Source organism: Vanessa tameamea, chromosome Z (genome assembly GCF_037043105.1).
Source record: "Vanessa tameamea isolate UH-Manoa-2023 chromosome Z, ilVanTame1 primary haplotype, whole genome shotgun sequence".
In the NCBI taxonomy this organism is placed as follows: domain Eukaryota; kingdom Metazoa; phylum Arthropoda; class Insecta; order Lepidoptera; family Nymphalidae; genus Vanessa; species Vanessa tameamea.
Window position 1 is genome coordinate 8,294,604 of NC_087341.1, and position 18,327 is coordinate 8,312,930.

An 18,327-nucleotide genomic window follows, 5' to 3' on the forward strand; every position below is an offset into this window, starting at 1 on the left:
TACTAAATAGTCCGAACAAACCCTGAAAATTTGGTTTGTATAGATGAACCCGTTCTTGAGTTATAAAGTGACAACGAAAAATGCCACTTATTTTTATATATAAGAAAATAAGAATAGGCTTTGCTGAAATAACGTAAATTTGTATCAAATTTAGGTACCTTTGAAATTAAAAAAAAAATAGTAGGAACCGGAATAAGTGTCTGCCATTAATTTTTTCTAATATATTTTAAGATATCAAAATGGCAGACATGCTGCGATCACGTTTTGAAAATCAATTTTTTTGCTTTTCGACATCTTGGCACGCTCAAAGGAACCCTCGATGGGAATAGTGAACCTCCATTTCCCCAATAGCAGGTGAAGCAGTAGGGCAAGTACGTACAAAATGACAGGGTGTTTTGTTTTTTAATCATATTTATTTATTTAATGGTATTATAATCTGTCTCAATACTTTTTATTCGTCTTAGGTTTATTGACTACCAGTAATGCAGTCTTTTAAGTAAGTAGGAACTATAATAAAATATATATTAAGAACTAATTAACTAATCACAAAAACCATGTTGTCCATATAGTACGGACAAAATGACATATAAGGTAAGGACATAATGACATACTAATTTTTAAGAACACAGTTCACAAATAAATCGTTGGGACATCAGCACATTACGCATGAGCCCAAAGGAAACAAGAAATACATCGTAACCAACTTTCTGTTTCTTCTCAGAAAGCCTTCAAGCCATTCTTGTCCAGCACGTTTCTTGTCCTTGTTGAAAGGGTGATCGAAAGCATTTTTTTCGGCTAGTTCAAAGGCAAGCTCTTGGATTGATGTACGCGTCAAACCAAAAAGTCGTGTTTCTAAAAACTGTATGTGTTCTACTAACTCCTGCTCAATTTCAGAATGAAAATGTTTTCTTGAATCTTCCTAATCCTTTAGAGTTAGAATTCAAGGTTTTGTTTATATTGAGTGCATGTCTTCTAATGTCACCTGAGGAACACCAAATGTTTTTGCGGCCAATTCCCATCCCATTTTTTTCTGCTTCCATGCTTCAATAGCCATACTCATGTTTTCTTGGCTCCAAGATATGGTATGTCATTTTGTCCATTGTATATGTATGTCATTTTGTCCAAATGTAAACAAAAACGAATAAATAATCATACTTCCATCAAACAACTAATGATTGCAATAAAGTTAATCGAAATCATGGAGTACTGACATAGTTTACTGATTTTAATAGAAATAATTACAAATAACAACAAATAACTTACCAGAAAATCGCTGGAAACCATCTGTAAAATAAACTTTTAAAGGAGCAAAACACGTTAGAACTGCTTACTGCGACGAGACTGTGACAATGGCGCTCAACATCTGACAGGATTTTAAATATGCCTGCCGTCACGTGATATAGTAGCGGAGACGTAACTAAAACTCTCCAATTTCTAAAAAAGATGATTATGTAATTTTGTCCGTACTCCTTTATACCTGGCAGTAATATGGAATTTGTTACTATACCGTAATTCAGCCGATCACTGGCACTCAGTCTATAGGTGATTAAAACGTTGAAAATTTTGCTTAAACTAATAAGACGTAGGGCCTAATAGACTTAATTATTTTCACGAAAGGTAAACTATCTTGGAACCCTAATCATTTCAGTAGAAAAAAGAAACCATGGAAAACTACTGCGTCAGGTTTAAGTTTTGGGTAATAAGAGAACTTAATATTCATCATTATAATCAATATGTGTCTATATTAATCCATTTTATGTTATTTTGAAACGTATTAATAACTTTTGTAAGTAAATATTACATTTATGATTTTTTTGTTGTATATTATACTAGCGACCCGCCCCGGCTTCGCACGGGTGCAATGCTGATACTAAATATACTACAGAATGTCCTACAGCGTTCACAGCTATTTTGTCATTAGACAATACAAACCGCTATGTCCCTGCAACTCAAATCTGTAATTTCTTCGAAAATATTCATTTAAATTACATGCTGTAAAGGGTCATATTGATCTATATTAAATTTACAATTTTTTTAAGGTACTTAATTGGATAAGGATTATTTTTTATTGTATTGCTTATAATCGCTTCAAAAATAAACCATTATTACTTGTAAAAAGTAATACTGGTTATTATGGGTTATCCCTAAGAGATAAACATATACCATGGCAGATTTTTTTGAAGACATTTTTAAAGTGTACAATACTGTAGTACATTATTTTGATCTATCTTGTAGGATTCAGCAAGCGTTTGCACTGTAAGCTCAAAAAATGTGTTTATATACGACATCACTTTAGAAACCTCTAAAATTATCAGCGTTGCTGTATTATATTGTACATGTATTATACATATAAACCTTCCTCTTAAAACAATCTATCCATTAAGAAAAAACCGCATCAAATTCCGTTGTGTAATTTTAAAGATCTAAGCATACACAGGGGCAGAATGACAGCGGTAAGCGACTTTGTTTTATCCTATGTAATGATGATGATATACAACGTTCACAGTTTGTCAGTAACCTGCGTTTTAAATTTGTAATATCTTTGAAAATATTCATTTAAATTACATGCTGTAAGGGCCATATTGATCTATTCATACGATACTAAAGTCACTCAATTGTTTTGCCTTCCTGGAACCTCTACACTAACACTTGAACTTTATGGTATGTTATTGATATTTAAGTATTATTACAAATCGTTTGTGACTATAAAAAAGTGTTGTTTTTAGACTTTTACAGGCATTTTCTCTGCGTAAAAACCATACTCGTACTTCAAGGAATATTCTAAAAAAAGAATTAGCAAAATCGGTTCAGCTATTCTCGAGATTTGCACTTAGCAACAAAGTGATTCATTTTTGTACTATAAAAGATATTTTTTATATTTTCAAAGATGCGTTATTTTGTTTTTATGGTTTTTTACAGACTATTCTACTGTATGTGCTATTCGGAGTCATGCTGGGTCGTTTGAAAGTTTTCTCTGTATAAAATAATAAAATAATGATATTGATTTATCTACCAAACCAACTAAATGTAGAGTACTGTTCATGGAAAATAATATATTTATTATATAATTCCTGCGACAAGTTTTCTGTTTGTTTGATAGGGAAACAAGTTAATATATGTTTGTCGATGAAACAACTAATTTTACTATTGAAACAAAATTATAATGTTTCATCGACAAAAAAGAACTTGAAGACGCTGTTGCTTATAAAAGTAAAACTCGTTAAACTTGCTACTGGCTTGCATAAAAAAAATACATATTTAACATAATAATGTTGACAATAATGCTTACTGTCAAAAATGATTCAAAATAAACTTCTGTTTAAATTTAAAGTAATATAAAGTTAATAAAAATATAAATTATAAATGTGAACTATAAATATACGTATACGAGTTTACTATACAATATGTAATTGCATTTTAATTTATTAAAGGTAAATTAAATATTGTAATAATTTCTTAGACATTTAACATAAACAAGTAAGATAAAAATCTATATTAAATCGTTTCTATTCAAAAATAATATATATAAATGAACAAAATATTATGGAAGACAACAAATCACAGAATTTAAGAGAAACAAGAAAAAAATATTGTGAATTGATGACAGAAATAGAAAAAAATCGGGAAGTCTCTTTGGAAAATATTAGAGAGTCGGAGTTATCGATTATTTATGTGAGAAAAAAAATGTTTAATATCATCAATGATTTCAATACTACACATAACGTGCATTTCAGGCAAAGAAAAAAATTGTATAAATATAACAAATTTAAAATATTTAGATATAAAAAACAGCAAATAAAACCATGTAATAATAAGAAGGCTTGCCTAAATTACAAAGAATCGCGTCAACACAGTAAGATAATGAACAGTATGCCAGTATTAAATAACTTACAAAATGAACAAAGCACAAGTTCTAGTGCAAAAAGTTGCAACGATTTTTTATCGTCACATCCACGTGCTTTCAATTCTAACTTCATAGTTAATACCATGCTTAAATCGCAATATCAAAACTCAGAATGTCCATTTTTAAATAATTATTCAATCCTAAGACCCTGCTGGAAAGTGTATCGCTGTCAACTCAATACCAAAGAAGAGACCTGTTGCTGTTCATGCAATTCTGATGCTATGTTCGAAGTAATGAAAAGTCTATACGACTGCTATAAAAAAAAAAATTGTGACAATTGTAATTGTATTCTATGCGCACATTTACCTAGAGAAGAAAGACGTCTAGGGGAATTACGAAAATTAGGAAAAACAGAACAATTATCCCTCGTCCCGCTTTCAGAATTTATGACACCAGCATATATAAAACAAATACCACCGAATAAAGTAGAGAAATTAAAGGCAGCGGGTCTTTTGACGCCATTGGAAGGTAAAAGTTCAGATAAAAAGGAGGAAATACTAAGGGGATTAGCAATGAATGGTATTCCTTTGCCAAAGGGTAAAACAACATCTGAGAAAAAGCTTTTAGATAAAATTAGAAAAGATGTTGGTCTTCCACCAGAACCAAAAAGTCCATCTGCTAAAAAGAAATATGAAAAAGCTATGGCTTCAGGTCTTATAACGCCTCTTTTCGGGAAGTCTTTACCTGAGAAAGAAAGAATTTTGAAAGGCCAGGCTGATTTAGGCTTGGCTCTACCCGAAGGACGTACTTCATCAGAAAAAAATTTAATAGCTAAAATAAAAGGTTTAAAAGCCCCATCATCTAAATTATTACGAGACAAGACGCCTGAAGAAAAAGAAGCTATTATTAAAGATCTCGCATTGAAAGGCATGCCAATACCAGAAGGAAAAACTGCATCTGAAAAAAAATTAATTGAAAAGGTACGCACTGAAGTTGGGCTTCCACCTATACCCAAAACTCCATGGGACAAAAAGAAATATGAAAAAGCTATGGCTTCAGGTCTTATAACACCTCTCGTAGGAAAGACTGCATCTGAAAAAGAAATAATTTTGAAAGGCCAGGCTGATTTAGGCTTGGCCCTACCCGAAGGACGTACATCATCAGAAAAAAAATTGATAGCTAAAATAAAATCTTTGAAAGTTCCTTCATCAAAATTATTGCGAGACAAAACATCCGACGAAAAAGAATATCTACTTAAAGATCTCGCAATGAAAGGCCTGCCACTACCAGAAGGAAAAACAGCGTCGGAAAAACAATTAATTGATAAGGTTCGTGCTCAAGTTGGCCTCCCACCTACACCTAAAACTCCATCGGCTAAAGAAAAGTATGATAAAGCATTTGCAGCTGGGCATATAGTACCACTAGAAGGCAAAAGTCGTTCACAGAAAGAAAAGATTTTAAGAGAGCAAGCTAAATTAGGTGTGCCTTTACCTGAGGGTCGAACTCCATCTGAAAAATCTTTAATTGCTAAAGTACAAGCAGAATCTCTACCAGATAGAATCAAAAGGGCAAAAGCAGGTATGATGACACCTTTGCGTGGAAAAACGCCAGAACAAAAAGAAAGTATATTGAAAGAATTGGTTTTGCATAAAATTCCTCTTCCTGAAGGTAAAACAGCCTCCGAAAAACAAATTATTAATAAAGTTCGTAAAGATCTCGGGTTGCCACCAGAACCAAAGTCAAAAGATGAAAAAGCTAAGTACAATGAAGCCATCATTGCTGGTATAATTACTCCTCTAGAAGGTAAAAGTCAATCTCAAAAAGAAAAGATATTACAAGCACAAGCTCACATGGGAATTCAACTACCAGAAGGCCGAACTGCCTCTGAAAAATCTCTTATAAAACGAATTAAAAAAAAGACATTACCTCCAGAAAAAAGAAAACTGCTCGATGAAAAAACTTTGAAAGTTGTAAAAGAAGGTAAAGGACCAAGTGACGAATGTATATGTGACGTAATAGCGCCAGAAATAGGATATGTAACACCGTTACAAAAAGAAAAAAAAATAAGAGAACTTGCAATGCAGGGTTTACCACTACCAGAAGCTAAAACTGCCTCAGACAAAAAACTACTTGAGAAAGTACAAGCTGATTTAGGATTACCTCCTGTGCCAACAACACCATCATTAAAAGAAAAATATAGAAGAGCCCAAGATGCTGGTGTTATAGTGCCACTAGAAGGTAAAACAAAATCACAAAAGGCGCAAATTTTAATGAAACAAGCAGAAATGGGTATACCCCTGCCCGAAGGGCGCACAGCTTCCGAAAAAGCTTTAGTTAGTAAAGTTCGTGCAACTGTGAAGCCGATATCTGGCAAAACTCCGGATGAACAGAAGAAAATTTTAAGAAGTATAGTTAAGGCAGGATTGCCTTTGCCAGAAGGCACTACGCAATCCGAAAAACAAATTATTAAGCAAGTAAAAGATGACATGGGTCTTCCTACGACAGGTATCCCTTCAGAATTATTTCTTAAGGCTAAGGCAGCAGGTCTTATAACTCCCTTAGAAGGTAAAACAAAAGAACAAAAAGAGAAAATTTTAAGGGATAGAGTTACTACAGGTTTGCCTCTACCTGAAGGTGTGACACCATCAGATAAGGAGTTAATTAAAAAAATTAAAGAATCCACGGGCTATAAAACACCAAAATATCCATCGAAGATTCTGAAAAAAAAATCAGTTGGTTTACTAACACCCTTAGAAGGGAAAACACCGTCTGAAAAAGAAAAAATACTTGAACATCAAAAAGCTGCTGGTTTACCTCTACCAGAAGGAAAAACACCGTCTGAAAAAGAAATTATTGAAAGAGTTAAAAAGAAAAAATCTCCAAAACTTTTATCCTTACGTGGTAAAACTCCTTCCCAAAAGGAAAAAATATTGAGACATCTTGCAAAACATGATTTACCACTACCTGAACCAAAAACGGCATCCGACAAAGCTATTATTGACAAAGTGAAAGCAGAAGTGAAGGTTTCGCCTGAAAGAAGACCAATGTCTGCAAGATTGAGATCGGCAAAAGCTGCTGGGTTATTGACACCATTAGAGGGTAAGACAGCTGAACAAAAAGAAAACATTTTAAAGGGATTGGCTAAAGCTGGAATTCCACTACCTGAAGGGAAAACAAAATCAGAGAAAAGAATTATTGAAAAGGTACGAGAAGAGATTGGATTACCACCAGAACCAAAAACGCCATCGCTTAGAGAAAAAATGAAACAAGCTCAAATAGATGGTATAATAACGCCTTTAGAAGGAAAAACGCCTGCTGAAAAAGAAAAAATACTGCTAAAAATGCATGAAGCAGGTATACCACTGCCAAAAGGAAGAACAGCGTCAGAAAAATCTTTGGTCAAGAAAGTTAAAGCTGGTGTTATAACTAGGCCTTACAGAGTACCATCTAAGAAATTAAGAGAAGCTAAAGCTGCAGGCTTATTAACACCACTAGAAGGTAAAACCGCTGAACAAAAGGAGAGAATTATTACAGGGTTAGCAAAGGCTGGTTTACCTTTACCTGAAGGTAAAACACCTTCAGACAAAGCATTAATAAATAAGGTACAGGAAAAAATTAGAAAAATAGACAAAAAATCAGCAAAAGTTATAAAAGAAGGAAAAGGTCCAAGTGACGAATGTATCTGCGATATGCTGGCACCGATGAGACCACAAAAAAAAGCGGTTTCACTGACTGATCTTATTGGGAAAACACCAGAACAAAAAGAAAAATACCTAAAAGACTTAGCGTTGCAAGGAATCCCACTTCCTGAATCAAGAACTAAATCAGATAAAAAACTAATAAATAAGATTCGCGCCGATATAGGGTTACCTCCAGAACCAACAACTCCATCCTTAAAGGAAAAATATAATAGAGCCCTTGATGCAGGCTTAATAACACCCTTACAAGGAAAATCTGAGCAACAGAAAGAAAAAATTCTCCGACGTCAAGCGGAAATGGGTCTGCCTCTGCCGGAAGGTAGGACTCCTTCAGAAAAAGATCTTATAGCGAAAGTTATAGCCACAACGCCACCAGTTATAAAAATAAAATCAGAAAAATTGCGTAAAGCTAAAGCTGCCGGACTTCTTACACCACTAGCAGGTAAATCGCCGGAACAAAAAGAAAAAATTCTTAAAGGGTTGGCCATGCATGGAATTCCATTACCAGAACCTAAAACATTTTCTGAAAAAAATATTATTGATAAAGTGCGTGCTGAGGTTGGTCTACCTCCCGAGCCAAAAACAATACAAGAGAGACAGAGGTACGATAGAGCTATCGCTGCTGGAATAATTACTCCATTACAAGGAAAATCACCGTCAATGAAAGAAAAAATCCTTCGAGGTCAGGCGGAAATGGGCCTACCTCTACCGGAAGGTAGGACGCGATCAGAAAAAGATCTCATAGCAAAAGTTAGAGCAACAACACTACCACTTTCAAAAGTACACATGCCATTAAAATCGGAGAAATTGCGTAAAGCAAAAGCTGCCGGAATACTAACACCATTAGACGGTAAATCACCTGAACAGAAAGAAAAAATTCTCAAAGGTTTAGCCATGTATGGAATTCCTTTACCAGAACCAAAAACTAGTTCAGAAAGAAATATTATTGATAAAGTGCGGGCGGAAGTCGGTCTTCCCCCAGAGCCAAAAACAAAACAAGAAAAAGAGATGTATGACAGGGCTATCGCTGCTGGAATAATAACTCCATTGCAAGGAAAATCACCTTCACAAAAAGAAAAAATCCTTCGGCGTCAGGCGGAAATGGGTCTACCACTACCAGAAGGTAGAACACATTCAGAAAAAAGTCTTATTGCAAAAGTGAGAGCAACAACGCAGCCAATTCCAAAAATAAAATCAGAAAAATTGCGTAAAGCAAAAGCTGCCGGACTACTAACACCATTAGAAGGTAAATCTCCAGCACAAAAAGAAAAAATTCTTAAAGGTTTAGCCATGCATGGAATTCCTTTACCAGAGCCTAAAACAAGCTCTGACAGAAATATTATAGATAAAGTTCGTGCTGAAGTCGGTCTGCCTCCAGAGCCAAAAACCCGACAAGAGAGACAAAGATATGATAGAGCTATCGCTGCTGGAATAATAACTCCATTGGAAGGAAAATCACCTTCACAAAAAGAAAAAATACTTCGAGGTCAAGCGGAAATGGGCCTGCCACTTCCGGAAGGTAGGACGCCTTCAGAAAAAGATCTCATAGCAAAAGTAAGAGCAACAACACTACCACTTTCAAAAGTACATATACCATTAAAATCAGAAAAATTGCGTAGAGCCAAAGCTGCCGGGATACTAACACCATTAGCAGGTAAATCACCGGAACAAAAAGAAAAAATTCTTAAAGGATTGGCCATGCATGGAATTCCTTTACCAGAACCTAAAACTAGTTCAGAAAGAAATATTATTGATAAAGTGCGGGCAGAAGTCGGTCTTCCCCCAGAGCCAAAAACAAAACAAGAGAAAGAGATGTATGACAGAGCTATCGCTGCTGGACTAATTACTCCATTGCAAGGAAAATCACCGTCACAAAAAGAAAAAATTCTGCGTGAACAGGCTGAAATGGGACTGCCTCTGCCGGAAGGTAGGACTCCTTCAGAAAAAGAGCTTATAGCAAAAGTGAGAGCAACAACACCACCAATTCCAAAAATAAAATCCGAAAAATTGCGTAAAGCTAAAGCTGCCGGACTGCTCACACCATTAGAAGGTAAATCTCCAGCACAAAAAGAAAAAATTCTTAAAGGTTTAGCCATGCATGGAATTCCTTTACCAGAGCCTACAACAAGCTCCGAAAGAAATATTATAGATAAAGTGCGTGCTGAAGTCGGTCTGCCTCCAGAGCCAAAAACCCGACAAGAGAGACGGAGGTATGATAGAGCTATCGCTGCTGGAATAATTACTCCATTACAAGGAAAATCACCATCAATGAAAGAAAAAATCCTTCGAGGTCAGGCGGAAATGGGCCTACCTCTACCGGAAGGTAGGACGCGATCAGAAAAAGATCTTATAGCAAAAGTCAGAGCAACAACACTGCCACTTTCAAGAGTACATATGCCATTGAAATCAGAAAAATTGCGTAGAGCCAAAGCTGCCGGGATACTAACACCATTAACAGGTAAACCACCGGAACAAAAAGAAAGAATTCTGAAAGGATTAGCCATGCATGGAATTCCTTTACCAGAACCTAAAACTAGTTCAGAAAGAAATATTATTGATAAAGTGCGGGCGGAAGTCGGTCTTCCCCCAGAGCCAAAAACAAAACAAGAAAAGGAGATGTATGACAGGGCTATCGCAGCTGGAATAATTACTCCATTGCAAGGAAAATCACCGTCGCAAAAAGAAAAAATTCTGCGTGAGCAGGCTGAAATGGGACTGCCTCTGCCGGAAGGTAGGACTCCTTCAGAAAAAGAGCTTATAGCAAAAGTGAGAGCAACAACGCAGCCAATTCCAAAAATAAAATCAGAAAAATTGCGTAAAGCAAAAGCTGCCGGACTACTAACACCATTAGAAGGTAAATCTCCAGCACAAAAAGAGAAAATTCTTAAAGGTTTAGCCATGCATGGAATTCCTTTACCAGAGCCTAAGACAAGCTCTGACAGAAATATTATAGATAAAGTCCGTGCTGAAGTCGGTCTGCCTCCAGAGCCAAAAACCCGACAAGAAAGACAAAGATATGATAGAGCTATCGCTGCTGGAATAATAACTCCATTGGAAGGAAAATCACCTTCACAAAAAGAAAAAATACTTCGAGGTCAAGCGGAAATGGGCCTGCCACTTCCGGAAGGTAGGACGCCTTCAGAAAAAGATCTCATAGCAAAAGTAAGAGCAACAACACTACCACTTTCAAAAGTACATATACCATTAAAATCAGAAAAATTGCGTAGAGCCAAAGCTGCCGGGATACTAACACCATTAGCAGGTAAATCACCGGAACAAAAAGAAAAAATTCTTAAAGGATTGGCCATGCATGGAATTCCTTTACCAGAACCTAAAACTAGTTCAGAAAGAAATATTATTGATAAAGTGCGGGCAGAAGTCGGTCTTCCCCCAGAGCCAAAAACAAAACAAGAGAAAGAGATGTATGACAGAGCTATCGCTGCTGGACTAATTACTCCATTGCAAGGAAAATCACCGTCACAAAAAGAAAAAATTCTGCGTGAACAGGCTGAAATGGGACTGCCTCTGCCGGAAGGTAGGACTCCTTCAGAAAAAGAGCTTATAGCAAAAGTGAGAGCAACAATGCCGCCGATTCCAAAAATAAAATCCGAAAAATTGCGTAAAGCTAAAGCTGCCGGACTTCTTACACCATTAGCAGGTAAATCGCCGGAACAAAAAGAAAAAATTCTTAAAGGGTTGGCCATGCATGGCATTCCTTTACCAGAGCCTAAAACAAGCTCTGACAGAAATATTATAGATAAAGTTCGTGCTGAAGTCGGTCTGCCTCCAGAGCCAAAAACCCGACAAGAGAGACAAAGATATGATAGAGCTATCGCTGCTGGAATAATAACTCCATTGGAAGGAAAATCACCTTCACAAAAAGAAAAAATACTTCGAGGTCAAGCGGAAATGGGCCTGCCACTTCCGGAAGGTAGGACGCCTTCAGAAAAAGATCTCATAGCAAAAGTAAGAGCAACAACACTACCACTTTCAAAAGTACACATGCCATTGAAATCAGAAAAATTGCGTAAAGCAAAAGCTGCCGGGATACTTACACCATTAGCAGGTAAATCACAGGAACAAAAAGAGAAAATTCTTAAAGGATTGGCAATGCATGGAATTCCTTTACCAGAGCCTAAAACTAGTTCAGAAAGAAATATTATTGATAAAGTGCGGGCGGAAGTCGGTCTTCCCCCAGAGCCAAAAAATAAACAAGAAAAAGACATGTATGATAGGGCTATAGCAGCTGGAATAATAACACCATTGCAAGGAAAATCACCTTCACAAAAAGAGAAAATTCTGCGTGAGCAAGCGGAAATGGGACTGCCTCTGCCGGAAGGTAGGACTCCTTCAGAAAAAGAGCTTATAGCAAAAGTGAGAGCAACAACGCCACCAATTCCAAAAATAAAATCAGAAAAATTACGTAAAGCAAAAGCTGCCGGGCTTCTTACACCATTAGAAGGTAAATCTCCAGCACAAAAAGAAAAAATTCTTAAAGGTTTAGCCATGCATGGAATTCCTTTACCAGAGCCTAAAACAAGCTCCGAAAGGAATATTATAGACAAAGTGCGTGCTGAAGTCGGTCTGCCTCCAGAGCCAAAAACCCTACGAGAGAGACGGAGGTATGATAGAGCTATCGCTGCTGGAATAATAACGCCATTGCAAGGAAAATCACCTTCACAAAAAGAAAAAATACTTCGAGGTCAAGCGGAAATGGGCCTGCCACTTCCAGAAGGTAGGACGCCTTCAGAAAAAGATCTCATAGCAAAAGTAAGAGCAACAACACTACCACTTTCAAAAGTACATATACCATTAAAATCAGAAAAATTGCGTAGAGCCAAAGCTGCCGGGATACTAACACCATTAGCAGGTAAATCACCTGAACAAAAAGAAAAAATTCTTAAAGGATTGGCCATGCATGGAATTCCTTTACCAGAGCCTAAAACTAGTTCAGAAAGAAATATTATTGATAAAGTGCGGGCGGAAGTCGGTCTTCCCCCAGAGCCAAAAACAAAACAAGAGAAAGAGATGTATGACAGAGCTATCGCTGCTGGACTAATTACTCCATTGCAAGGAAAATCACCATCACAAAAAGAAAAAATTCTGCGTGAGCAGGCTGAAATGGGACTGCCTCTGCCGGAAGGAAGGACCCCTTCAGAAAAAGATCTTATAGCAAAAGTAAGAGCAACAACCCCACCAGTAATAAAAGTAAAATCTGAAAAATTGCGTAAGGCAAAAGCTGCCGGGCTACTTACACCTTTAGAAGGTAAATCACCGGAACAAAAAGAAAAAATTCTTAAAGGATTAGCCATGCATGGAATTCCTCTACCAGAGCCTAAAACAAGTTCAGAAAGAAATATCATGGATAAAGTTCGTGCGGAAGTGGGCCTGCCTCCAGAACCGAAAACACGGCAAGAGAAACACAGATATGACAGAGCTATCGCTGCCGGAATAATAACTCCATTGCAAGGAAAATCACCTTCAATGAAAGAAAAAATCCTTCGAGGTCAGGCGGAAATGGGTCTACCTCTGCCAGAAGGTAGGACTCCGTCAGAAAAAGATCTTATAGCGAAAGTACGCGCAACTACGCTTCCACTTTCAAAAGTACGAATACCGTTAAAATCCGAAAAATTGCGTAAAGCAAAAGCTGCAGGGATATTAACACCTTTAGACGGTAAAACACCGGAACAAAAAGAAAAAATCCTTAAAGGTTTAGCCATGCATGGAATTCCTTTACCAGAATCTAAAACTAGTTCGGAAAAAAAAATTATTGATAAAGTTCGTGCTGAAGTCGGCCTGCCACCGGAGCCAAAAACACAACAAGAGAAAGAGATGTATGATAGAGCTACTGCGGCTGGAATAATAACTCCATTACAAGGAAAATCACCTTCACAAAAAGAGAAAATTCTGAGAAGTCAAGCCGAAATGGGCCTGCGTCTGCCGGAAGGTAGAACGCGTTCAGAAAAAGATCTTATAGCTAAAGTTAAAGCTACAACGCTGCCAATTCCAAAAGTAAAATCTGAAAAATTGCGTAAGGCAAAAGCTGCCGGGCTACTTACACCATTAGAAGGTAAATCACCGGAACAAAAAGAAAAAATTCTTAAAGGATTGGCCATGTATGGAATTCCTTTACCAGAGCCCAAAACAAGTTCAGAAAGAAATATTATTAACAAAGTGCGTGCTGAAGTCGGTTTGCCTCCAGAACCAAAAACACGGCAAGAGAAAGAGAAGTACAACAGAGCTATGGCTGCTGGATTAATTACACCACTAATAGGAAAATCACCTTCACAAAAAGCAAACATCTTGCGGGGTCAAGCTAAATTGGGTCTTCAACTACCTGAAGGCAATACACCCTCAGAAAAATCACTTATAAGGAAAGTTAAGGAAACAACTCCAGTAGAACCTGAATTCTTAGCGTTGCCTCCAGAATTAACCAAATTGGAAAAAAAAACAGCAAAAGTTATGAAAGAAGGAAAAGGTCCTAGCGATGAATGTATTTGTGATATTTTGACGCCTCGTCGTAGGTCGCTCTCTAGAAAATCTACAGAAATATACAAAATTCCATCAGAAAAATTACGGAAAGCTAAAGAGGCGGGCTTATTAACTCCTCTCGAGGGAAAATCTAAAGCTCAAAAAGAAAAGATTATTAAAGGATTAGCATTACAAGGAATTCCATTACCAGAAGGAAAAACAGATTCCGAAAAAAAAATAATAGATAAAGTACGAGCTGATCTTGGGTTACCCCCAGAACCAAAAACTAAATCAGCAAAAAAAGCTTATAATAAAGCATTAGCTGATGGTTTTATAACACCATTGCAAGGAAAATCAAAAGCACAAAAAGAAAAAATTTTACGAAAGCAAGCTGAGTTAGGATTGCTTTTACCTGAAGGTCGAACGCCTTCTGAAAAAAGTCTCATAGCGAAACTCAAGGAAACGTTTCCACCACCAATAGAAACTCCTTCACTGCGTGAAAAATTAAGCAAAGCCAGAGCTGCTGGCTTATTAACGCCTTTGGAGGGAAAAACTTATGAACAAAAGGAAAAAATTCTTAAAAACTTAGCCGAAGCTGGTTTGCCATTACCGGAAGGAAAAACACCTTCGGATAGATCTTTAATTCAAAAAGTTGAGGCTGAATACGGAAAATTTCCAAAAGCCAAAACAAAATCTAAAAAAATTGGGGAATCAGTTGTGCGAAGGAAAGGTGGTATTACTGAAGAGTTCGAAGACATCATTAAAACGACAACATGTGATAGAGGTTGTGGATGTGATAAAAAGAAAATAAGATTTAAACATAGTTATGTAAAAATAAGAGTTACTTCTCCTGATATATCATCTTTATGTCCCTGTCCAGAAGAGTGTGTACCAGGGGTAAAAGGTGGAGTATTTACTGATAATGAAGGTATAAAAGTAACAGTTGGAAGAGTTACAGGCATACCCTCTTTTTCGTCAAGAAAATCATTTGATAGTGATAAAGCTATTTTAGAACCTTCTACGAACACAACATTGAAAAATATATTTGGGAACGAAAATGGTGTTCTTACTTACCATTATTCGAAAAATTATAAGAATACTAATTTGGCTTGTTCTAAATCTGAAACTAATGTACAAAAGCTTTATATGAAACAATGTTTTCCACGCAATTGTAAAACATGTAGTTCTTACAACAGTAGAGATATTTTTAAAAATGATTGTAAGAAAATTAGCTCTGTCAGAATTATTCAATCAATTGAAGACAACTTTAATAACTTGATTTCGTCACAGGAATATCTCATAAAGAATACTTCAAAAAATACAAGTTTTGAATCAATGTATTTATTAAACAGAGATTCATCGCTAAGTTTATTGACATTACCCACTAGTATTAGTATAATATCGTTTTCGACGACGGAATCTTCATCAAATTCCAGTTTTTATAAGGAAAGAACATCGTGTACAAGCCTTAATTTTTCTGAATGCTTGCAAAGCACAAATGATAGCAGTACTTCAGAGGCCATAAGGTAACTTTATTTATGATGTTGTTAAGCCAACAACATCATATTTTATCATGGTTTAGTATCTTGTGATGTTTTTATTTAATCTTGAAATATTGTTTTCATATTTTGTTATTTGTGTATGGTACTATGTACCTATTATTGTTTAACCAAATAAATAATTCGTCTTCCAGAAATACTTCTTTTGAAAGTTATGGTTGTTTTCCTGATACTTATTCTCAATTCAGAACATATATTGAAAATAATGCTAAACATAATATACTCATGTTTCGGATAAATAAATCGAAGACAAGTTATTTGATGAAAAGGAAATATTTCGGTAAAAAAGAAACTGCTATGATCGATAATGATCTCGTTATCAACGACTTCATTTGCGATATACTCTCAAAGAGTCAGATATATAGCACGTCGTCTCTCGTCTTTGTCATGACTACCACCTCCGACGAACACAATTCAAAATATTCTCCAAGTGAAAGGCGACAGAGTTCAACGATTGGCATAGATCTATTAGGAAATCACAATAATTGGAATAATAAGGCAAAAAGTTTACGTCGTGAGTTTAACATTCATTAAATTATTTATTAAAACAATTGGTTCTTAGTTATTAAATAAGGTAATACTATAATGTATTAGTATCTTACCTACTAATACATTCTACGAATATGCCTATTCAATGCCTTGTGTGAAATGCAATTAATTATTATTTTACAAAATGAACTAATCATTACTTCTAACTTTTTGTACGTTATTATAGAGATTCATCAAAAACAAAAAGGTTTTAAAATCACTAGTAAAGGAAGAACTGAAAAAATCAATTCATCAGTAATGCTTGTTGATTGCAATAAAAAAATAAAATCGCAAAATGAAAATGAAAAACATGAAAGAAATTTACTTACTAATGAACAAAAGCATCAAACAAATACAAGAAATCAAAATACTGATACCACCCAGGATAGACCTTGCTGTTGTAAAGCAAAAGAGGATAGATTACATATTGCTACTGATATAAGTCAAAGGAAAGTGGGCAGTATAGTTACAGAATTGGTGACTCCTATAATACTTAAGGAGGCTGATGCACAAGGCATGAATTATAATATCAAGTTTTAAAATCTGAAAAATTGGTTTCTATGTTAAGTTGTCCTTATAAATCTAATCATAATATTTGTTTTAAGGTCTCAGTCATGAAACATATATAAATCCACAAGATAATAATATAATGCGACAACCACGGCTAAAGGTGACTCAATCAAACCTTAAGATGCCAACTCCAATCAGATTTTGTAAGATTCCTCCGTGCAACGATGGTAAAAATAGCAATTATCATTTGGTGCCAATTTGCGGATCTCAGAAAACTTCAACAAACAATACCACTACTGAAACTACTTTTAAAACATGTGACTGTAGTCCTGAGAAATTGATGAAGTTGTTTGAAAAAAGCGCAAAAGAAATATCATCAAAAGCTTGCAATGTTTGTAGCATCGAAATTATTGGTAAATTTCTTATTTCTTTTTGTTTACCTTTTTATTAATTTATTTCGACACATAAAATAATACTTATGATCGTTCTTTGTGATAAATTTAGTAAGTGTCGTTTATATATATCAGATCATATCATATCTATTACAGATGCGAAAAAACTACTTTCAAATGAATGCCATGCGCGTAAATGTAACAATTGCAGATCAAAAAAATCACCTGAAGCTGTAACATCACATGAAAAAAAACTGAAAAATGTATGCCCGTGCGAACAACAAAAACTTTTCATAGAAAATGATTTTGAAGAAAAGATCGACGACAAAAAGAGTACTTCCTCAAAGGATCGCTGCAAATGTTTGCAGATTGATAAAGATCAGAAACATATAAAAAAAAACATAATATGTGAATGTCCTGAACCCGAACCTGAACCTGAAATAGATTTTATGGATTGGATTGATGAAAATGAAGAGAGGAGACTTAAATCTGATTTGACACAGACAATATCAGGCTTTAGAATAAACATACCTCGAAAAAAAACTGACAGGGAAAATTTTGAATTCGAAATGAGTTTCGAAGAGACATTGAGGTACATTGCAGAAAATCTTGAGAATGAAAGTAGCAAATATAATAGTGACATATGTTCCTGTAAAAGTGATTTGAAATTACAATCAAAAAATGTGTCAGTCGATTGTGAATGTCCATACGAATCGTACACCCCAGAAGCTCCAGAAGAAGAGACATTCGAAGAAGAACCATTTACGGGTATTAAATTTCATATTAGTGGCAAAGGTTCCGGTTCTAAAGGGCTGAATGGAATTTTGTGTTTTCGTTGTTGAAAAGCTTATCCAAAGAAATAACAATTAAGGAACATACAAATATGACTTTACTGATCTAAAACCTATCTCAGTAAAATGACACCTCACTCACTCCCTCTACACCCCGTATCTGGATAAAAACAAAATTAAATTATTTCACCGTCGGACCGATTCAGGATAATAGGTGTACACCTATTTCAGTCTATAGGTGTTTGTGCAAACACAATAGCAATTTCATATTACAATAAACGTATAAAATGTCTAGTTTATAAAATTTTGGGTAAGTTAGTGTTTTTGTAATTCGTTTCAAATTGGACCATTATAATAAAAAGAAATGCGCTGTTCATAATTTTTCGATACTTTACAATATGGCTTTATGTATAAGAAACAAACTATCCCTACAATTATTTGGTAACATAATATTACATAATAATTTTCATGGCCATCGATCGAATGGTATAAAAGTAAATGTGCTACTGGACAATCTGGATTTTCCATTGAAAA

General features: G+C 35.5%; 2 protein-coding genes across 2 annotated transcripts; both read left to right on the plus strand.

The window, feature by feature from the left end:
* Positions 1-3,550: 3,550 nt before the first annotated feature.
* On the plus strand, positions 3,551-6,501 carry LOC135194640 (neurofilament heavy polypeptide-like; the record flags this gene model as incomplete). Its single annotated transcript, XM_064220289.1, has 1 exon — positions 3,551-6,501. A coding segment is annotated over exon 1 (2,901 nt), but the record flags the coding sequence as incomplete, so codon positions are not given.
* Positions 6,502-6,506: 5 nt separating this feature from the next.
* On the plus strand, positions 6,507-18,157 carry LOC135194641 (titin-like). The gene is made up of 6 exons (XM_064220290.1): positions 6,507-11,200; positions 11,813-15,539; positions 15,707-16,086; positions 16,288-16,614; positions 16,706-17,023; positions 17,159-18,157. The coding sequence occupies exons 1-6, from the start codon at positions 6,889-6,891 to the stop codon at positions 17,842-17,844; spliced, it is 9,750 nt and encodes a 3,249-aa protein (XP_064076360.1). The 5' UTR covers positions 6,507-6,888; the 3' UTR covers positions 17,845-18,157.
* Positions 18,158-18,327: the final 170 nt, after the last annotated feature.

Coding starts and splice junctions, on each gene's coding strand:
- LOC135194641 (XM_064220290.1), top strand. CDS start 6,889: ATGTCTGCAAGATTGAGATCGGCAAAAGCTGCTGGGTTATTGACACCA. Junction 11,201..11,812: donor ACTTCTTACACCATTAGCAG/GTAAATCGCCGG, acceptor CACCATTGCAAG/GAAAATCACCTTCACAAAAA. Junction 17,024..17,158: donor TTGTAGCATCGAAATTATTG/GTAAATTTCTTA, acceptor TATCTATTACAG/ATGCGAAAAAACTACTTTCA.